General features: G+C 47.3%; 2 protein-coding genes across 10 annotated transcripts in view; both read right to left on the bottom strand.

Annotated features, from left to right (window-relative positions):
• The window catches only part of INPP5E (inositol polyphosphate-5-phosphatase E), a 35,926-nt gene extending 26,920 nt beyond the window's left edge, over positions 1-9,006 (bottom strand). For 2 of the 3 annotated variants that reach the window (XM_029062802.2, XM_029062804.2), the window contains exons 1-2: positions 8,959-9,006; positions 1,305-1,441 (exon numbers count right to left, since the gene is read on the bottom strand). The gene's annotated coding sequence lies outside the window, so the exon portion shown is untranslated. The remainder of the gene's footprint in view (positions 1-1,304; positions 1,442-8,958) is intronic. The other variant, XM_029062803.2, reaches the window with a different exon arrangement.
• Positions 9,007-10,134: 1,128 nt separating this feature from the next.
• Positions 10,135-22,741, bottom strand: part of SEC16A (SEC16 homolog A, endoplasmic reticulum export factor) — a 45,033-nt gene continuing 32,426 nt past the window's right edge. For 4 of the 7 annotated variants that reach the window (XM_029061941.2, XM_007656157.4, XM_029061943.2 and 1 more), the window contains 12 exons: positions 22,512-22,591; positions 21,538-21,585; positions 21,217-21,351; positions 19,774-19,854; positions 19,427-19,483; positions 18,759-18,870; positions 16,215-16,352; positions 16,017-16,105; positions 15,385-15,459; positions 14,702-14,761; positions 13,692-13,769; positions 10,135-11,774 (listed from right to left, as the gene is read on the bottom strand). In XM_029061941.2, the coding sequence (XP_028917774.1) occupies positions 11,706-11,774; positions 13,692-13,769; positions 14,702-14,761; positions 15,385-15,459; positions 16,017-16,105; positions 16,215-16,352; positions 18,759-18,870; positions 19,427-19,483; positions 19,774-19,854; positions 21,217-21,351; positions 21,538-21,585; positions 22,512-22,591 (1,022 nt within the window). In that variant the 3' untranslated portion in view covers positions 10,135-11,705. The remainder of the gene's footprint in view (positions 11,775-13,691; positions 13,770-14,701; positions 14,762-15,384; positions 15,460-16,016; positions 16,106-16,214; positions 16,353-18,758; positions 18,871-19,426; positions 19,484-19,773; positions 19,855-21,216; positions 21,352-21,537; positions 21,586-22,511; positions 22,592-22,741) is intronic. The other 3 variants (XM_039911787.1, XM_029061942.2, XM_007656156.4) reach the window with 3 other exon arrangements.

The following is a 22,741-nucleotide window of genomic DNA, read 5'->3' as shown; positions in this document are numbered from 1 at the left end:
ATAAGTGAATTCAAACACGGTCTCTGTCCCAGATGGGGCTCACATTCCCGGTGGAGAGGACTGATACTTAAAAAAAAAAAAAATATGTTGCAGACAATGCCCAGACAATAGGAGCACTTCAAAAACAAGAATCCAAAGCTTGGGAATAGCCCTAGTAGATATACAAATTAACCGTCCTTGGAGGGGGTCAATCGTGAGGATTTTTGCCCACTCTAGGTCTAGTCCTTAGTGGCTCAGTGGCAAGAACATGGGCTTGGGAGTCAGAGGACATGGGTTCTAATCCCAGCTCTGCCACTTGTCTGCTGTGTGATGCTGGGCAAGCCACTTCACTTCGCCTCAGTTCCCTCATCTGAAAAATGGGGAATAAGACTGTGAGCCTCTCATGGGACAACCTGATTACCTTGTAACCATCCCAGCGCTTAGAACAAATACCACAATGATTATTATATCACGACTAGACTATCCTATCAGCCTCCTCAGTGGTTTCCCTGCCTGCCGTTTCTCCCTTCTTCAAGCCATAAACCACATCCCTCTTCAGCCTATAATCTGCTCAGCTGCCAGGATCAGCTTCCAGAAAAGTCACTTTAGTCCTCAGAGCCCTCCCTCCCGTGCCTGGCCCCCCATCCTCTTCAGCACACAAAACCTCCCTACCACTGACCTCCAGAACGGCCTCCGGCTCTTCCCCAGCTGGCTTTCTAACCGCTCTCCGGATCTCGACCCTCCTGGCTTCAACACTTCATTCCTGCTGTTCCCACAGGCTGGAGTTCTGCACGACACCCCCCGCCCCCCTGCCAAACATATCCATCGGACCTCAACCCTTTCCATCTTCCAAGTCCTCCCAAAACTCCATCTCCCCCAGGAAGCCTTCCTCGAGGAATTCCCATCACCCCAAATTGTAACCGCCCAACAGCACCCCCCACCCATCATTCCATATTTATACCCAAGTTTAGCACCTATTACGATATGTACGTTAAACTGACCATTCAATTATTTATTCCGGTATTTTATCCTAAGAAAATTCATTCTACTCCCACCCTGATCTTTGCCCTTCCTATGCTCCAACTATTGGTAAATATTCATAGATTGTTTCCCCGGTTATGTTATAACTTTTGGCAGGGACTGTATCTTTTGCTTTATGACCTCCTTGGCCAAGTGCTTACATCAGGGCCCTACTTATACAAGAACTGCACATCCCAAAAGCCCATCACATTTCTGTGATAACACCACCCTGAAGATGGTTCGATTTGCCCCAGGACGAACCAGGGGCAAAAACCAGCTCGCTTGGGGTTGGGGTTACAACACACCTGGGCTACTACTGCTTGGATGCCGCATCTTCAGGCCAGTTGCTGAGAGGCCCAGATTTCTGGTTCATGCAGGACTCTATTTAACCTTCCAGTTTCCCCTCCTGAGGCATTTTGCAGAGTTGGACCCTTAGTGGATCCTGCAGAGCACAAGACAGGAGCTGACAAGAGCAGAGATATGCAGAGATCCCCAACCTAGTGGATCCTGCACAGAACCAGATGTAACTAGAGATCCTCAGTCGAGAGCTCACCTCCTTCAGGAAGCCTTCCCAGACTAAGCCCCCTTTTTCCTCTGCTCTCCCTCCCCTCCCCATTGCCCCGACCTGTTCCCTTTGCTCTAGCCTCCTTCCCTGCCCCACACCACTTGTGTATATATGTATATATTTATAATTCTATTTTTTTTAGTGATATGTATAAACCTACAATTCCATTTATTTATAATGACACTACCGTTGCCTGTTTACTTGTTTTGATGTCTGTCTCCCCCTTTCTAGACTGTGAGCCCGTTGTGAGCAGGGATTTGTTTCTATTTGTTGCTGAATTGTACTTCCCAAGCGCTTAGTAAGTGTTCTGCATACAGTAAACGCTCAATAAATAGATTGAATGAATGAATGAATGTATGAAGAGAGATCCCTACCCTAGTGGATCCTGCACAGAACCGGACGGGAACAGAGATTCCCAGCCCAGTGGATCAGCAGAGCATCAGGTGGGAGCAGGGATTCCCAACCTAATGGATCCTGCACAGAATGAGATGGGAACAGAGTTCTAACCTGTGGCTCAGTGGAAAGAGCCAGGGCTTGGGAGTCAGAGGTCATAGGTTCGAATCCCGGCTCTGCCGCTTGTCAGCTGTGTGACTGTGGCCACGTCACTTCACTTCTCTGTGGCTCAGTTACCTCATCTGTAAAATGGGGATGAAGACTGTGAGCCTCATGTGGGACAACCTGATTACCCTGTACCTACCGCTGGGGAAGCAGCGTGGCTCAGTGGAAAGAGCACGGGCTTTGAAGTCAGGGCTCATGAGTTCGAATCCCAGCTCTGCCACTTGTCGGCTGTGTGACTGTGGGCAAGTCACTTAACTTCTCTGTGCCTCAGTTCCCTCATCTGTAAAATGGGGATTAAGACTGTGAGCCCCATGTGGGACAACCTGATTCCCCTGTGTCTACCCCAGCGCTTAGAACAGTGCTCGGCACATAGTAAGCGCTTAACAAATACCAACATTATTAACATTATTATTATTACCCCAGCGCTTAGAACAGTGTTCTGCACATAGTAAGTGCTTAAAAAATACCAACGTCATTATTATTATTATTATCCATAAAACACTAGATGGGAGCAGAGATCCTGAGCCTAGTGAACCCTGCACAGAACCAGACAGGGGTTTGGTGGGAAGCAGTAGTGGCCTGGCGGAAAAAGCATGGGCCTGGGAGTCAGAGAACCTGGGTTCCAATCCCAGCTCTGCCGCTTGCCAGCTGGGTGACCTCAGGCATGTCACTTAACTTCTCTGTTCCTCGGTCTCCTTAATTGTAAAATGGGGATTCGGTACATGTTCTCCCTCCTACTTTGATCGAAAGCCCCATGTGGGATGGGGACTCTGACCCGATTATCACGCATCTACCTCAGTGCTTGGAAGAAGGCTTGACACCCAGTAAACACTTAATAAATGCCATAATAATACAACAGAGTTAATAGACTTGATCTCTGTCCTTAAGGAGCTTAGAGTCTAGGGGGGAAGCAAACACTAAATAAATTACAGATGGAAGTAATGGAGTATATAAAACTATTCTGCATGTCCTCTTTCTAGACTGTGAGTTCACTGAGGGCAGGGAATATGTTTGAAGATATATTGTAGTCTCCCAAGCGCTTAGTACAGTGTTTTGCACACAGTAAGTGCTCAATAGATATAATTAATTAATAATTAAGTGTTGCACCTTAGCAAGGCTGTTAATCAATCCTGTAGAGTGCACTGCCCTAGGGGTCCTCTTCCCCTCCTCCTCCCACCCCAGCTCTCCCTGCCAGGGTCAGCCTTTCTGGCTCCCTGGAGAACGGGGGGCAGGGAGGCGGGGGTCGGGGGGGTCCCCCAGGTTGAGCTCGGCTCCGACCCCCTTATTCCATGCCGGGGTCCTGGAAGAGGCAGGAGCTACCCGACAAAGCTGCTCCGGGAGGGGGACCCAGTCCTCTGCCTACTTTCCCTGGTTCTGTCGGGAACCAGATGGGCACAGATAATAATAATAATTACGGTATTTGTTCAGTGCTTACTATATGCCAAGCACTATTCTAAGTGTTGGGTCGATACAAGTTAGTCCGGTTGGACACAGCCCCTGTTCCACATAGGGCTCAACTCTTCATCCCCAGTTTAAAGATGAGGGTCTACAGGGAGAAACACTGTGGTTTAGTGGAAAGAGCATAGGCTTTAGAGTCAGAGGTTGTGGGTTCTAATCCAGGCTCTGCCACTTGTCAGCTGTGTGACTTTGGGCAGGTCACTTCACCTTTCTGTGCCTCAGTTACCTTCTCTGTAAAAAGGGGATTGAGTGCGAACCCCACCTGGGGCAACCTGATAACCTTGTTTCTCCCCCTGTGCTTAGAACAGTGTTTGGTACAGAGTGAGCGCTTATCTTCCCCTCTGCCTTCAAACATGCCTATGTCTCCCTTAGCCTAAATAAAACCCTCTCTCGACCCCACTGCCTCTTCCAGTTATCGCCCTAGCTCCCTACTACCCCTCCTTTCCAAACTCCCAGAATGAGTGGTCTACACTCGCTGCCTTGAATCTCTCAACTCCAACTCTCTCCTGGATCCCGTCCGATCTGGCTTCCGTCCCCTCCACTCTACCGAGACTGCTCTCTCTAAGGTCACCCACGACCTCCTTCTTGCCAAATCCAATGGCCCCTACTCTATCCTAATCCTCCTCGACCTCTCAGCTGCCTTTGACACTGTCGACCATCCCCTTCTCCTCCACACCTTATCTCACTTTGGCTTCACGGACTCCGTCCTCTCCCGGTTCTCTTCTTATCTTTCTGGCCGTTCATTCTCGGTCTCCTTCGTGGGCTCCTCTTCCCCCATCCATCCACTAACTGTAGGATTCCTCAAGGGTCAGTTCTTGGCCCTCTTCTGTTCTCCATCTACACTCACTCCCTCGGTGAACTCATTCGCTCTCACGGCTTCAACTATCATCTCTATGCAGATGACACCCAAAGCTACATCTCCTCCCACATTCTTTCTCCCTCCCTCAGGCTCGTATCTCCTTCTGCCTCCAGGAGGTCTCTACTCAGTGGAAAGAGCACGGGCTATGGAGTCAGAGGTCATGGGTTCGAATCCCAGCTCTGCCACTCGTCAGCTGTGTGACTGTGGGCAAGTCACTTAACTTCTCTGTGCCTCAGTTACCTCATCTGTAAAATGGGGATTAATACTGTGAGACCCACGTGGGACAACCTGATTCCCCTGTGTCTATCCCAGTGCTTAGAACAGTGCTCTGCACATAGTAAGCACTTAACAAATACCAACATTATTATTATTATCTGGATGTTCGCCCGCCACCTAAAACTCAACATGTCCAAGACTGAACTCTTTATCTTCCCTCCCAAACTCTGTCCTCTCCCTGACTCTCCCATCACTGTGGATGGCACGGACATTCTTCCCGTCTCACAAGCCCGCAACCTTGGTGTCATCCTTGACTCTGCTCTCCCATTCACCCCACACATCCAATCAGTCACCAAAACCTGCCGGTCTCACCTTGGCGATCTCTCATCGCCAAGATCCGCCCTTTCTTCTCCACCCAAATGGCTATCTTACTGGTACAGGCTCTCATAATATCCCGGCTGGATTATTGTGTCAGCCTTCTCTCTGATCTCCCTTCCTCCTGTCTCTCCCCGCTCCAGTCTATTCTTCATTCCGCTGCCCAGCTCATCTTCCTGCACAAACGCTCTGGGCCTGTCACTCCCCTTCTTAAAAACCTCCAGTGGTTGCCTATTGACCTCCACACGAAACAAAAATTCTCACTCTAGGCTTCAAGGCTCTCCATCACCTTGTCCCTTCCTACCTCTCCTCCCTTCTCTCTTTCTACCGCCCACCCCGCACGCTCCGCTCCTCCGCCGCCCACCTCCTCACCGTCCCCCGTTCTCGCCTATCCCGCCGTCGACCCCTGGGCCACGTCCTCCCGCTGTCCTGGAACGCCCTCCCTCCTCACCTCCACCAAACTCATTCTCTTCCCCTCTTCAAAGCCCTACTGAGAGCTCACCTCCTCCAAGTGGCCTTCCCAGACTGAGCCCCCTACTTTCCCTCTGCTCTTCCTCCCCTCCCCATTCCCCCTACTCCCTCCCTTTGCTCTACCCCCTTCCCCTCTCCACAGCACTTGTGACTATTTAAATATATTATTTATTACTCTTTTATTAATGATGTGTATATAACTCTAATTCTATTTCTCTATTTTGATGGTATTGATTCCTGTCTACTTGTTTTGTTTTGCTGTCTTCCCCTTTGAGATTGTGAGCCTGTTGTTGGGCAGGGATTGTCTCTATCTGTCGCTGAATTGTACATTCCAAGCGCTTACACACAGTAAGCACTCAATAAATACAATTGAATAAATGAATGAACAAATACCATCATCATTATGATTATTATTATCAGAAGGGATGGGAGAAGGGCAGATGTCTAAGACAGGAAGGATGTAGGGGGGTGCAGGGGGTGATGGATGCGATGGGGAAGGGGAGAGGGAGGAGGAAGGCGGGGGACCTCACCTGTAAAATAATAATGTTGGCATTTGTTAAGCACTTACTATGTGCAGAGCACTGTTCTAAGCCCTGGGGTAGATACAGGGTAATCAGGTTGTCCCACGTGAGACTCACAGTTAATCCCCATTTTACAGATGAGGTAACTGAGGCACAGAGAAGTGAAGTGACTTGCCCTCAGTCACACAGCTGACAAGTGGCAGAGCCGGAATTCGAACCCATGACCTCTGACTCCCAAGCCCGGGCTCTTTCCAGTGAGCCCCAAATGGGGATGAAGACTGTGAGCCTCACAGGGGACAACCTGATGACCTTGTATCTACCCTGTATAGGGAAGCAGTGTGGCACAGTGGCAAGAGCCCGGGCTTGGGAGTCAGAGGTCATGAGTTCTAATGTCGGATCCGCCACCTGTCAGCTGTGTGCCTTTGGGCAAGTCACTTTCCTTCTCTGGGCCTCAGTTCCCTCATCTGGAAAATGGGGATGCAGGCTGGGAGCCCCAGGAGGGACAATCTGATCACCTTGTGCTTAGAACAGTGCTTAGAACAGTGCTCGGCACATAGGAAGCATTTAACAAATACCAACAATATTATTATTACCCCAGTGCTTAGAACAGAGCTTGGCACATAGTAAGCACCTAACAAACACCGTTATTATTATTATCATTATGTATATAGACGTATAGGGTGCCTGGCACAATGCAAATCATTAATTATTATTTTATATATAGACATATAGGGTGCCTGGCACAATGCAAATTATTAATTATGACATATATAGACATATAGGGTGCCTGGCACAACACAAATTTTTATTATAATATATAGACATATAAGATGCCTGGCACAAAGAAAATGATTAAATATAGAGACATATAGGATGCCTGGCACAAAGCAAATTATTATATATAGAGACATATAGGGTGCCTGCCTGGCACAAAGTAAATTATTATACACATAGAGAGACATATAGGGTGCCTGGCACAAAGCAAATTATTAATCATTATATATATAGCGAGGGACATATAGGGTGCCTAGCACAAAGCAAAAGATTGTCATCTATATAGAGAGAAGTATATGGTGACTGCCTGCCACAAAGCAAATTATTATTATAGAGAGAGACAGACATATAGGGTGCCTGCCTGGCACAAAGCAAATTATTAAGTATTATTATATATAGAGAGTGGGACATGTAGGGTGCCTGGAACAAAGCAAATGATTAATCGTAATATATAGAGAGAGAGAGAGAGACATATAGGGTGCCTGGCATGAAGCAAGTTATTACACATATAATATATAGACATATAGGGTGCCTGCCTGGCACAAAGCAATTATTATATAGAGAGAGTGGGCCATATAGGGTGCTTGGCACAAAGCAAATGATTGTTATATATAGAGAGAGGGACATATAGGGTGCCTGGCACCAAGCAAGTTATTATATATATACTTTACAGACATATAGGGTGCCTGCCTGGCACAAAACAAATTATTAATTATTATATAGAGAGACATATAGGGTGCCTGGCATGAAGCAAGTTATTATACATATAATATATAGACATATAGGGTGCGTGCCTGGCACAAAGCTAATTATTAATTTTTATATAGAGAGAGTGGGACATACAGGGTGCCTGGCACAAAGCAAATGATTAATTGCTAGAGAGAGAGAGAGACATATAGGGTGCCTGGCACAAAGCAAACGATTAATTGTTTTATATATAGAGAGAGGCATATAGGGTGCCTGGCACGAAGCAAATGATTAATTGTCATAGAGAGAGACATATAGGGTGCCTGGCACGAAGCAAGTTATTAGATACATAATATATAGACATATAGGGCGCCTGCCTGGCACAAAGCAAATTATTAATTATTATATAGAGAGAGTGGGGCATATAGGGGGCTTGGCACAAAGCAAATTATTGTTATATAGAAAAATATAGGGTGCCTGGCACGAAGCAAGTTATTATACATATAATATATAGACATATAGTGTGCCTGCCTGGCACAAAGCAAATTATTAATTGCTATATATAGAGAGAGAGATAGGGTGGCTGGCACGAAGCAAATGATTAATTGTTATATATGGAGAGAGACATATAGGGTGCCTGGCACGAAGCAAATGATTAATTGCTATAGAGAGAGAGAGACATATAGGGTGGCTGGCAGGAAGCAAATGATTAATTGTTATATATGGAGAGAGAGACATAGAGGGTGCCTGGCACGAAGCAAATGATTAATTGTTATATATGGAGAGAGACATATAGGGTGCCTGGCACGAAGCAAATGATTAATTGCTATAGAGAGAGAGAGACATATAGGGTGGCTGGCACGAAGCAAATGATTAATTGTTATATATGGAGAGAGAGACATAGAGGGTGCCTGGCACGAAGCAAATGATTAATTGTTATATATGGAGAGAGACATATAGGGTGGCTGGCACGAAGCAAATGATTAATTGTTATATATGGAGAGAGAGACATATAGGGTGGCTGGCACGAAGCAAATGATTAATTGTTATATATGAAGAGAGAGACATAGAGGGTGGCTGGCACGAAGCAAATGATTAATTGTTATATATGGAGAGAGACATATAGGGTGCCTGGCACGAAGCAAATGATTAATTGCTATAGAGAGAGAGAGACATATAGGGTGGCTGGCAGGAAGCAAATGATTAATTGTTATAGAGAGAGAGACATAGAGGGTGGCTGGCACGAAGCAAGTGATTACATATATAATATACAGACCTATAGGGTGCCTGGCTGGCACAAAGCAAATGAGGCAGGAAAGAAAAAAGGGGGAGAGGGCGGAGGAGCGCGGGGCCGGCAGAGCCCGGCAGGGCCGGAGGGATCCTTTGCTCTCGGGGGAGGGACAAGGCCGCCTCCGCGCCAGGCGGGACCCAGGGAGCCTCTGAGGAAGCGGGGCCGGGGCCTGGGGGGGACCTACCTGGCCGGGGGCCCGAGGGCCTGGGTTCGAGGGTAGGACGGGCCCGGCCGGGCGGCCGCCAACTGGGGCTCCCCCGACGCTCGGCCGCTCGGCTCCGCTCGGCTCCCCGGCGTTCGGCCGTTCGGCTCCGCTCGGCTCCGCTCGGCTCCGCTCGGCTCCGCTCGGCTCCGCTCTCCCGGCGTTCGGCCCCGTTCGGCTCCTCTCGGCTCCGCTCTCCCGGCGTTCGGCCCCGCTCGCTTTGCGTTCGGCCCCGTTCGGCTCCGCTCGGCTCGGCTCCCCCGGCGTTCGGCTCCGCTCGACTCCACTCGGCTCGGCTCCCTTGGCGTTCGGCTCCGCTCGGCTGTCCGCGCTCCTTAGCAACCGGCGGCGCGCCGGGCTCCGCGTAAAGGGGAGGGGTGCGGAGAGCGCAGCGCCCCCCGGCGGCCAGAGGTGGCCTGCCCCGCTGCCGCTCGGGGCCCGGGCCCCTCCCTGACCTTCCTTCTCCAGCCCGAACGGCCACCGGCCTGCGGCAGGAGCAGCGTTTAGCTCAAGGTGGGGGCGCGGGCTGCCCCTCCTCCGGCCCTGGCTGGGCCCTGACTCCCCTCCACCTACCTGCCTCGGCCGGAAAATCCCCGCCGTTACTTTCGCACTGCGGTTGCCTCCGCAGACGCTGGGGATCTTTTATTGCCCTGCACGGCTCTTATTGAAGAGCTATAAATAATAATAATAATAATGTTGGTATTTGTTAAGCGCTTACTATGTGCCGAGCACTGTTCCAATTGCTGGGGTAGACACAGGGGAATCAGGTTGTCCCACGTGGGGCTCACAGTCTTAATCCCCATTTTACAGATGAGGGAACTGAGGCACAGAGAAGTTAAGTGACTTGCCCACAGTCACACAGCCGACAAGTGGCAATAATGCAATAAAGTCATCCCCCGACCTGGATCCACTTCCCCTACCACCACCATCACTCGATCCCCAGCTTCCTCTTCCAAAGCCCCCGCCCGGGGGGAGGCTGAGAAGAGTGACCGGACGGCGGGGGGTTGGTTTTCTTCTTTTTCCTTTATTTTGGGGGGGGGATGGAAGGGACCATCCTTCGTCCCCTCTCTCTTCATTTTCTAGCTCCCCTTCTCATGCAACCTGCTCTCGGCGCGAGGGTAACGTCGAGTCCCTGGGGAGGAATAATCACAAGGAAAGTAAAATCTGAAAGTGCTCCAGAGCGCAAAATATTTTATTTAAGAATTTACAGTGTCAAATCTAACACTTTTAGGAAAAAAAAAAAAAAAATAGCAGCTCCCAGATCGGAGGAAGCCTTCTTCGATTAAAAGGTGTTTGGCAGTCTACACAAAGGAAAGTCGGCAGCCTGGCTGAACTCTAAGAAGCCGAGGATCCAAACACGTTTTTGAAGACCAGAGGAATCACGCCGACCGCCGATGACCGAGTCCACAAGTCGGATCGGGGACCCTTCGACAGAAGACTGCGGTTGCACTGGGACCTGCCTTTTTTATTTTTTAAGCTTTAGGATGGACGCGTTTCACTTCCACTGTGTACGATTCTGGGAAATACCTGGGGATTTAAAATGGATCCGCCTCATGAATAATCCAAGCGCTAGCTGGATAGAAAGGGCCAGTTATCCTTCGGCGTTTACATCATTTCTTTTCATAGGTTCCAAGTAACAAATTACTCATCTTCTCCGGCAAAACCTCAGGAAAACTATGACCTGCTGATTTTATAAATATTTAAATCTTCTCTCGGATCTCTTCGGAGTGGGGATGGTTTTTAAGAATATTCTATATTTAGCCTAAAAGCTTTTCAAGTCCACTAGGTAGAGGTCTATCTCTGGGGTTTAGTATGGCTGATGCTCAATATATTAGCGACTTAAGACCTTAGCGTTTACGGAAAGAGTTCGACAGAGATAAATCCCAGCACTTCTGACTAATTATTTTTCATTTCAATTGCTTTCAAAGCTATCTGTCACCACCTTGAATCACCCCGTGCCAATTGTTTGAGGAAAAAAAGCAAGTAACCGTATTGCACTGTAAAAAAAAAAAATAATAATTCACTCATCAGAAGAGTACAGCATTGACTATTATACAAAGAGCTTTTCATACTATACAATCTTTTACAATGAGCCTAAACACAAACTACGTACATAGTCGAGAAAATCCAAATCAGATTTATTACAGTCACAGTTTTCATTTAGCATTGGTTGATTTATTTGGATCAGCTGTGGCCCCAAAGATTCGTTTGCCAGGCATCCACGGGGCGTATAGCCTTTGACGGATGCACCTTTTCGATCACTGAGTATCCTTCATCTATTGACAAAACCCACCCGAAGTATTCTGTATGAAAATGTGTCATGGTCCTGGTAAGGCCACATTGTTAGGCGGAGGTGGAAAAGTTCTCGCTACGCGAAGGGAGATGCACTTCAGTTATTCGGGCAACCCTTATCCCAACTTGGATCTTTAAACCGCTTTACTGGGTTCGAGAATCGGGAGAAAAATACGCAATGGCCTTGGGTTGCCGGGTAGACGCTGGAAAGTGTAACAGACATCAACCATTTCATTCTACTGCCTCAGAACAGACCCTTCTGACTGGCATGTAATCCACGTATACGAACTGCAAGAAAGGAAACCCAAAGTATAATCAGCATTAAATTAGTGCGTTGTCAATTTCAGGACAGAATAGCTATGCCATGTGCCATAATCCAACTTCTCGGAATATCGCAATCAAGTGTTCCAAATGCCAAATCCGAAGGAGAAGATGGTCTACTTTAAGGATGGATATTTCCTCTGGCCAATTCTTCCCAACCTTGTGCTTCCCGGTGCAACAGAAGGCTGAAATGAAATGAGCAAGGTTTAGTCACACTGTCCCAGTATCTGTACAAGTGATGCAAAAATCAGACTGCATAATCTTTCTCATTCGGTGACAAATCGCTTCCCCAATCGGCAGATGGCACGGGGGCCTCAGGGGGCAGCAAATTCAAGAGAAGTGCGGAAAACTACAGCTTTCTGCGATTTTTTTTCGAAGTTTTAAGTCTCTTTGCCAGTCACTCCTTTGCCATCTCTGAACTCCCTATCCAATTCTATCAAAGGTGAAGCCACATAAATCCCTCCAACTATGTTTGTGCCTGAGGATAACGGCGTAGAACACCAACTACTGGGTGACACTATCATCGAGGTGCTTGTCGGAATGAAGCAACGCCAAAAATCAAGGGTGAAAAAAGGTGCCAAAAAAATTAAAATTACAAAAAAACCCAATTAGTTATCCCAAATGCAAGGGCTTAAGTACCAGTATTTACTAAATTTTTATTATGGGCAAAGCACTGGGGTAGGAACAAATCAGAGCTGACACAATCCCTGTCCCATTCGGGGCTCACAGCCTTTTTTATCCCTACTTTACAAATGAGGAATCTGAGGCTCAGAGATGTCAAGGGTATTACTCCAGTTTATATAGCAAGCAAGTGGCCAAACCGGGTTTAGAACCTGGATCTTCTGGTTCCCTGTCCTGTGATTCTCTTCCCCTCAATCCCCCCAAAGGTATTTGTTAAGTTTATACTATGTACCAAACACTCCACTAAGTGCTGGGGTAGACACAAGCTAATCAGGTTGGACACAGTCCCTGTCCCAATTGGGGCTCACCAGTCTTCACCCCCATTTTACACGAGGTAACTAAGGCAGAGAAGTGAAGTGACCTGCACACTGCGGACAAATGGCGGAGCCGGGATTGGAACCCAGATCCTCCCGAGTCCCAGGCCCACGCTCTATCCTCTAAGCCACACTGCTGCTCGCCGGCATTCTAGCCAACACACACACTACGGAAGAACTGAGTGTTCTGCAATCAGTTCTTCCAAAAAGAGGGGGAAGCTCTGGCATCGGTGAAGATATTTCTTAGATGGATTTCCTTTGAAATAGCTAAATGTAGGTAGAGAGTCGGTTCTGTAAGATCCAATTGGCCAAGGCGACCCCCTCAAATTTTTACTTGGCACACCAGTGCCCGAGCACCAGACGGGCCCGGGGTGGGAGGGGTCTTACCAAGTGGGAGAGAAGCTGCCTCTGACATTCGAATCTCTGGGGCTACCATTCGGCCCCTGCTCCAGTCCGGGAAGAACTGAAATCCGGGCAGCCGGCCTGTGGCCTTCTCAGTTTTGAGAAGGTCGGCAGAGCGGTGGCTGCGGCCGACCGCTCCTGGGACCGTCGGACCGAGCTTTAGGGAGCCCCTGCCTCTGCTCGTCTAGCCCCGATGTCTGACTGCTCTTCGGTTTCTACCAGTCCTTGCCTCGTCCCTTCGGTTTCACGTCTCCTTCAGAGTCCCCCACGGCCCGCTCAACACTACCACTCAGGCTCTGAGCCTTCAAGGGGCCGAGAACAGCGTCTTATCTCATCCATCTTCCACTTGTACAGAGCCCCTTCATCTATGATGAAGTCACTGGTGCAATCCACTGAGCGAATCTGCACGCATCAGGAAGCCTGAGACAGTTAAAAAGGTCAGTTTTCGATTTCGCACCAAGACAGTTACACTACGAGGTCATCTCCCCATGACAGAAGAGCATAGGGAGCAGGGAGAGGCAGTCACGTCAGCCAAACTCAATCTGCCAGTGGCAAGAGACTGGTGGCATCGGGATGGGGGACAGAACGTCAGGAAGGAGGACGGAGCAAGCCAAAGAGATAGGGCCGCCTGCTTTCAGGAAAGGGCAAACGATCCGATCGAGGCGTCGTTAGCAGTACCGACGGAGGAAAGGGCACGTCACCTACTTGTGCAAACTGAGACGGGTTGTAGAAAGGAACGGTTCCTGCCGGAGGTCCTCCCGAGAGGGGCAAACTGCAGGCAGGCTGGGAAGCAAAGAAAACCCATTCCATTAATTCCTTATTACTAAACATTACTCCCTCCCCCGCCCCCGGTTTACTCCTCAGGGTAGCAATAGAGCTGTCATTTCCACAGACATATAACTACTTCTGAGAGTGTCTTGCAGAGAAGCAAATCATAATACACACCGAACGGAACAGGTTGAAGGCGCTTCTTTGCAACCCGGGGAGTGTTTAGTTAGACTGTAAAGGAGGGTCAAAACACAACGCCGCATGCATCAAACACAAACAACTTGAAAGGCCAAAGCATGCATAAAAGAAAGGTAGCACAGCACCAGTGCAACAGTAGAAAATCAGTCTCCGTTTCAGCTGTTAGTAGACCTTAGGCTGCAACCGATGGGAGCAGCTGCTAAAACTTGGTTCAGCACCAATGTTGAAATATTACATTAACCCTTCCTAGTGATCCCAGTGCACTGAAAATATGGAGCACATAAGCGATGGAGTATTCCTTCAATTCCTCCAAGGGTGGGTAACTGGGCATTTCTCATCGCTGCCCCTCCCGATGCTTAAAAATCCACTCAGAACGGTATTTTTATCGCCGATCAGATCACCTTTGCTTCCATGCCCCATCTCCCACATCAGAGAACTGAAATCCAAAGGGACCACACTTGTAAATCAAATGGATGACTGTCAGAGATAAAATGTTGCTATTCGGGCACTCTGAAGGATGTGCCTTCTCTTCTTTGCATTACATCAGGAAAAATGCCTGAAAATCTTGGAGACCACTTAGGCAAAGGAACACTGCATCCTTACTCATTTTGATGTTAATCGAGTCAAAAGATGGTGCAACAAAAGGACATTAGTAAGTGCAAACCCCTGCCCCCTGTTCCCCCAAAAAAGGGAAAAAAACCAACAAAGACAAAAAATGACGTTAAGTGAAAACTGCCAGCCACATGTACCTGATTAAAATGCTGGCTTACTTCACGTGATAATGAACTCATTGAACTACAGCGCGAAAGCTACAAAACAGCAAGAACACACACAAAACACACACAAATAAAAAAAAAATCATCATGCATGTCACTGCCCCAAGCTGTCAGTTTTGTTTTCGAAAAGTTTTAGGCTGCAATTAGAATTAACCAAATTCAAATGAAAAATTAGTGTAAAATTCATTTAAGTAACTAGTTTTTGTTTAGTAAGGACAAATCAGAGCTGTGGACAGTTAGTGTTGGGGGAAGGGGGGAATTCTGCTCAGCATTTAGCCTAGTGGGTTTTCTTCCCTTGAGATAGCTACTACACTCATTCCAGAGATTAAATGAGCATTAAACAGTATGGAGGAGATGAAAAACTGAAACAGAAACTCTAAAGCATTTTGTGTGGAAAGGTTAAAGCTGAATTAGGTGCTCTTAGGAGCAATACGATCTGTCTTTTAAAAAAAAAATTCCTTGAAAATTCCAAACCTTAGTTTTCTACCCACTCATTTACACTTTGATTTACACAGTGATTTTTGAAAGAGATAGGTGAACTTGTAATGTGTCCCTCTATGAAGACAAAGGTTAAAAATCACCAGAGACGTGTGGTTCATGAACATTGGATGGTCTGAATAAAGTTGCTTGAGTGCTATTTTTCAAAGAAATCATACCTCTCCCGACTGGGATCCATCCAGATTGGAAGCAGGGAGTTCGCAACCAGGTGGTGATGCTGCGGAATTCACCAACTGCCAAAAAAGAGAAGAGGAGAATGGAGTCGCTGCTCGGGGGCGAAGTTTCAAAAAGTCCTCGTTACCAAAAGCACATGGATAAGGAGATGCTGCTCCTGGGTCTATAAAATGAATTTACTCAGAACGGGTTTAGGAATGCTTTCTGATGCCCCAAGAAGACTGAGCGATTTCTGCCAAACACTGAACTCAGTGTTCAACGACTGCTTCTGTCTCTGCCGTACAAAATCCGTATACCCTGGGCCTTGGATATTTCAAAAGGAAAGGTTATGTCTCCATAATTAAGCAATAAACACACAGACCCATTATCTTTCTTGTCCAGGTTCAGCTGCAAATGAGATCACTAAACGCAACCCTAAAATCCTGTTTACTGGAGTTCACGATCCTGGCATCCACTCATTTTTTATGCTAACGAATAGCTTTAGGTCAGGCAGAAACTTTTTCAAACACCTGTTAATTTCTCCACTTTAGAATCTATTTGACTTTTTTATTTTGGAGGGGTGGAGAGGGGAGGAGAGGGAGGAAACGCTCACTGTATTTATCGCGACTTGTCGTACCTGTGCTCCTGCTGCGGCTTCTGGGTTGGTTTGGAGAACCGGTGAGGTCTGCCCTTCCAGGCTACCGCTTTCCACGGGCGGCTGTTCTTCTGGAATTGTGAACAAGACAACAATCTCGAAATGGATCGAGTGTGCGGAAGTGAAATGGTTTAAGGGCCGGTGGAATACTAAGTAGTCCTCCGTTTTTGTTTTGTATACCTGGATTGGGCACAAACAGGTTTGAAGGAATAGGAAGCGGTGCCAGTGGGGCAAACAGATCGGAAGGAGCAGGGACGGGCGCACTTGGTTTGGTTCCACTTGGGTTTAAGACGTCGACGTAGCGAGCTCGGCTTCCTGCTGTGAAGAAAGAGCAGGACCCGATGAACGCACAGGTTATCCATTATTCCAGCCTCCCTAAGTTCCTCTTGAAGACCTGAATGCCCCACCTCTCCCCACTCTTGCCCTCGATGTCCTGGCCAATTATTTGTTTGACAAAATCAAAACTATCAAGCAAGGACTCCACAAAGTCTTCCCCTTACCTCTCTAACTCTCCTTCCCCAACATTCACGCTCTCCTCCTTCCCGGCCATCGCTCCACAGTTCTCCTTGTTTCCTTCCGACATCTCTCCCCTTCATCTAGGCCTCTTAAGGGATTCCCCTCCTGCCTTCTAAAAACACTGGCACTCACTCTTGGTGGCTTCATCCCCTCGGCTTTCAAACGTGCTCACGCCTCCCTGGCCTTAAACGGAAACCTTCTCTGGACCCCACTCTATCTCCCATTCCAATTCCTGGAACAGGTTACGTCTCCACTCCCTCTCCTACAACTCCCTTCTCGACGCTTGACAATCTTCTTTCTATCCCCTTCGATCAATCCATCATATTATTGAGCACTGTGTGCAGAGCACCGAACTAACCGCTCGGGAGAGTATGACACAGAAATACACTGAGCCCATGCTCTTCAAGGTCACCAGTGACCCTGACAGGTCTAACAGATGCTACTCTATTCTATCCTTCCTCAACCTCAAGTCTGCCTTTGAAACTTCCTTCTCCTGGAAATGCTAATGAACCTGCTTTTCTAACCTGGATCTCCCCCAACCTTTCCAGCTGCTCCTTCTTAGAATCTTTCGGTGGCTCTTCCTTCACCTTTCATTCATTCATTCAATAGTATTTATTGAGCGCTTACTATGTGCAGAGCACTGTACTAAGCGCTTGGAATGAACAAGTTGGCAACAGATAGAGACAGTCCCTGCCATCTGACGGGCTTACAGTCTAATCGGGGGAGACGGACAGACAAGAACAATGGCGATAAATAGAGTCAAGGGGAAGAACATCTCGTAAAAACAATGGCAACTAAATAGAATTGAGGCGATGTACATTTCATTAACAAAATAAATAGGGTAATGAAAATATATACAGTTGAGCAGACAAGTACAGTGCTGAGGGGATGGGGAGAGGGGGAGGAGCAGAGGGAAATGGGGGGAAAAGAGGGTTAAGCTGCAGAGAGGTGAAGGGGGGGGCGGTAGAGGGAGTAGAGGGAGAAGGGGAGCTCAGTCTGGGAAGGCCTCTTGGAAGAGGTGAGTTTTAAGTAGGGTTTTGAAGAGGGGAAGAGAATCAGTTTGGCGGAGGTGAGGGAGGGCGTTCCAGGACCGCGGGAGGACGTGGCCCAGGGGTCGATGGCGGGATAGGCGAGACCGAGGGACAGTGAGGAGGTGGGCGGCGGAGGAGCAGAGCGTGCAGGGTGGATGGTAGAAAGAGAGAAGGGAGGAGAGGTAGGAAGGGGCGAGGTGATGTAGAGCCTCGAAGCCTAGAGTGAGGAGTTTTTGTTTGGAGCGGAGGTTGGACAGGCAACCACTGGAGGTGTTTAAGAAGGGGAGTGACATGCCCAGAGCGTTTCTGCAGGAAGATAAGCCGGGCAGCGGAGTGAAGAATAGACTGGAGCGGGGCGAGAGAGGAGGAAGGGTTTTCCCTTGGGGTCCTGTTCTAGGGTCCTTCTCTTCTCAATCTACACTCATTCCCTCGGGGAATTCATCCATCCTCACAGCTTCAACTACCACCTCTATGAAGCTTATGCTAGTCCTGACTACTCCTTTTCTCTGCAGTCTTGCATTTCTTTTTCCACACGTCCCATTGACAGGTCAAGCTCGATAGGGTCCCAAACTGAACTCTTCTTCCTTTCCAAATCCTCTCCTCCACCAACCTCTCCCATCACAGTAGACATCACCACCATTCTCTGAAGCCCACCACCCAGGATTTACACTTAGTTCTTCCAACTCTTTCAATCACCCTAATCAAGAATATCGCCAGATCCTGCTGTTTTTTCCCCTCCATATCTTTCTCAGGATCTGCCCCTTCCACTCCACCCAAATGGCCACCTTCCTGGTCGTGGCTTGCGTACTGGATCAGCCTCCTTGTTGGTCTCCCTGTTCCTGGTCTCCCCACCCAGCAATTCATTCTCAACTCTGCTGCTCAGATTATCTTTCCCTGCAACATCGCTCTGCATACTTCTCTCGTCTCAAAAGCCTTCACTGGTTACCCATTCCTATAGCATTAAGTAAAAAGTATTAAGTAGACCACTGGTTTTCTAGCACACTCCATCAGCTCTCTTTCCCTCTGATTTATTCCCTCTCTGCTCCCAGAACACCCCAGCGCACACTCTTCGGTCCTCTATGCTACCCTACTCGCTGTGCCCCGCTCTTATCTCCCCAGTTTTAAACACAGTAATGGATGAGGCCAACCCCAGTCTTCTTTGTATTGGCCTTATTACCTGCTTTCCTAGAAAACATGTTAACAGATGCATTGGGAGGTCCCGCGGGACCTGGGGGAAGAGCCTGCGGAACCTTTGGAAATGACGTTGGAGGTGGAGGTGGTGGCTTGCTCTGCAACAAACAAATCACATTCAAAGGATCAAAGCCTTTTAGTAGCCAAAGTCAAGACACTCCTCAGTAAGCCAGCTCTGTCACTTGTCTGCTCCGTGACCTTGGGCAAGTCACAACTGCTTTGCGCCTCAATTATTTCAACTGTAAAATGGGAATTAAGTGCTCCTCCCTCCGACATAGTCTGCGAACCTCATGTGGGACAGGAACTGTGGCAAACCTGAGATTATTTAGTATCTATCCTAGAGTTTAGAACGGAGCCTGGCACTTAGTGAACGCCTAGCAAGTACCATTATTTAAAAAAAAAAAAACCCTAAACAGTGAGTTGAGACATTACATTTTTGCCATTCCAGAAGTGCAAAACTTTCCCCAAAAAGAACTAGAAAGATCTTTTTTTAAAAAAATTTGGTTTTTTTGATGGTTTTTTTTTTTTTTTTGAGGAACCACAAAACTTTGACTAACGGTGGTAGGACCGGGATGGTTCAACCAGTCCAGCTATTCCAGACCCACAACCGAGTCGTTTCGCCCCTGAATACCAAACCACTCAATGATGACTTACCATTTCTTCTGGTTCATCCAAATTCACCCAACGCTGCTTCTTTTCATCCCAAACAATCTGAGGAGAAATCAGTTACACTTTGGTCATTCAGGGAATTTAAACTTAGCAAATGAAGCCTGCCTTTAGGGAAAATTCACCACTCGCTCTGTTTTCTGTTCAGCACCGAGTAGGACATGTAGAAGATGAGCAGGCTTCGGAGGAATCATTTTAACTGGAAATCATTTAGTACCAAGATCCAAGGTATACTTATGTTGTTGCAAATTCCAAACATCCCCAAAATCTTCGATGTAGGAAGCAAATTGGAATTGGCCAAATTAACATTCTGTCACGCTCTTCAAGACACTTACTGATTTGTTCTTATCATCTGGCAGGTAAGCTTCAGTCTTTTTTTTCCCTGGAAGCCAGCGAGAGAACCAAGATTCACCACCCTGAACAAACAAGAACAAAATAAAAACAAATGAAAATTTAGAGAGCTTTTCCAAAGTGCTTGCATAAAAATTTTAAAACCTCTCCTGGCAATCAGGAAATATTTCAATTTTGTAGATACTGAAACCAAGGCACTAAGAACCTGGGAAGGTCATGACCAGAAAACAGATTGTGCCAGTCTGGAATTCAAAGAGTTTCAAAAAATAATAATTCACCTATCATTTTCCTACTCTGTCATCTAAAGATCACTGCTCATCTGCAAGCCCCGTTAAAACACCCACACAAACTTCTGCATTTCAGATCAATTCAGAATGCTTCTTCCCCCTCTAGTCTCTCTAAGCTGATCGTGGGCAGGGAACGTGTCTATCGATTAGGTTTTAATTGTACTCTCCCCAGAGCTTAGTTCAGTCCTATCTGCCCGCTCACTTTCCCATCGCTGTAGACGGCACCACCATCCTTCCCGTCTCACAAGCCTGCAACCTTGGCATTATCCTTGACTCCTCTCTCTCACTCGACTCACATATTCATCCAACATATAAATCCTATCAGTTCCACCTTCACGACATCACTAAAATCCGCCCTTTCCTCTCCATCCAAACTGCTACCACATTAACAGGATAAGTGATTACTCTTATCCTATCCCGCCTTGATTATTGTATCAGCCTCCTTGCTGACCTCCCTGGCTCCTGCCTCTCCTCACTCCAGTCCATACTTCACTCTTCGAAATCCTTTGGGCCATGTTTCCGCCATTAAGAAGCTCCAGTGATTGTCCATCTACCTCCTCATCACACAAAAACTCCTCTAATCACCTTGCTCCCTCCTTCCTCACCTTGCCATTCTCGTACTACACCCAGTCAGCACCCTTCACTCCTCTAATGGTAATGGTCTCACTGTGACTCAATTTTGTCTATCCCACCACCGACCTCTCGCCCACATCCTGCTTCTGGCCTGGAACGCTCTCCCTCCTTGCAACTGAAAGACAATTACTCTCCCCACCTTCAAAGCCTTTTTGAAGGCACATCTCCTACATGAGATCTTCCCTAAGCCCTCCTTTCCTCTTTTCCCGCTCCCTTCTGCGTCACCCTGATCTGCACCCTTCATTCATGTCCCCTCTCAGCCCCACAACACTTATGAACATAGGTGAATTTATTAATGTCCATCTCCCCCTCTCGACTGTAAGCTCATTGTGGGCAGGGAATGTGTCTGTTTATTGGTATATTGTAATCTCCCAAGTGCTTAGTACGGTGCTCTGCACACAGTAACCGCTCAGTAAATAGGACTGCTCTCTACACTGTACATGTTCAATAAATACCATTGATGATGATCTGCTGTTCTAAAAGCCACTCTGAGGGCATTTCACTGACCTTTTTGGGCTCTTTGATATCTTTTTTGACCTCCTTGGCAGGTCTCTTTCCATCGGGAACTGATGCTGAAGGAGAAGGTTGCTTCCCTGCGGAGTGCCCTAATGATTCAGAGTTCTGGGGCCTTCTTCCTTGGCCCTGTGTCAAAACAAATGAACAGTAGGTAACGTTGGCCATCTTCGTTTTAAGCCAGAGTTTTGAGGGAGCGGTGAAAGACCAAAGGGAGATGTTTAGTAAAGACATCTGAGAATGTGTCGTGATGGAATGACATTTAAGTGGTTAGTTCAAAAGAAATGAACACATTGAAAGCGTGCAAAAGCATACCAGGTGCACTGAAGACTGAGAGGTAGTTCTCGATCTTCGTCCTGGGGCCTGGTTAGATAAAGCCAGCATGGGCTTAATGAGCTACTGCAAGAGATCTCTTTGGTTAATCTGACACTGGCGCTTAGGCGATAAGCTGCAGCAGATTGGGCCAAGCATCCTTTGCTTACTTGCATGACAATAAAGTGACAGATTGATCACTACTAAGACTGTGAGAGCTGAAAGGCCTTAAACATATGCTTAGCTTACAGATCGTTTAAAAAAATATTTCTGGGCTAATGCAGCTCCTCACTAGCCAGACCTTATTCCCTACCATCTCCCTCTTTCCACCCATTTATTTAGCTACGCTCCTGGCTTCTCACGTCTTACTGTTTCAGAAGGCTTAGATGTGATGTTGAGATGGACTTTTTTTTGGAAATTCCCTTTTCAGACAAAAGCTATGGTTCCTCCTACACCTGAATCAAGAGCAGGTTAGAAATCTGCTCCAAAAGCATTGCAATCTGACAACACTCATTGTTACCTAGCAGTGTGACCCAGCAGAAAGGGAACCAGTGGTCTGGGAGTCAGAGGACTAATCCCAGCTCCTCCACCTGCCTGCTGTGCAACCTTGAGCAAGTCACTTCACTTCTCTATGTCTCAGTTTTCTCATCTGTAAAATGGGGATTAAGACTACGAGCCCCACATGTAACAGGGACTGTGCCCAACCCGGTTATTCTGTACCTACCCCAGTGCTTAGTACACTGACTGGCACAATGTAGGTGCTTATCAAATACCATGATTATCATTAAATTGGCATTTAAAGTTCTCTGATGTAATACCACATCCATTTCAAATGTTAGGTACATCTATTTCTTGCCAAGTTATTAAACAACTCTAGAGGCCTGTTGCGACTGAGCTTTAGCAGAATCTACAGAGTTGCAGGTATAGGTGACTTGGCTATTTTAGTTCAGCTATTCATAGTAAATGATGAAAAGTACCAGTTTTCCACTGAAGTCATCTTCTCTCTGATCCGGGAAAGTGCTTCTGATAGGGGATTCCTGGGGCATCCTTCTCGTTGCTTTGAAAAGAGAGTTATGATTTCAGTTGAGGTAGTATATGCCTCAGAGGTGAACAAAAACCATGCTTAGGGTAGGTACAAGGATAAATCTATTTAACGCTAATGCTACGTAACATTCATAAACCTAATGCTTTAATACTGTGGGCCCTT

Source organism: Ornithorhynchus anatinus, chromosome 4, assembly GCF_004115215.2.
Source record: "Ornithorhynchus anatinus isolate Pmale09 chromosome 4, mOrnAna1.pri.v4, whole genome shotgun sequence".
NCBI lineage: Eukaryota > Metazoa > Chordata > Mammalia > Monotremata > Ornithorhynchidae > Ornithorhynchus > Ornithorhynchus anatinus.
This window is presented reverse-complemented; position numbering and strand designations above follow the sequence as displayed.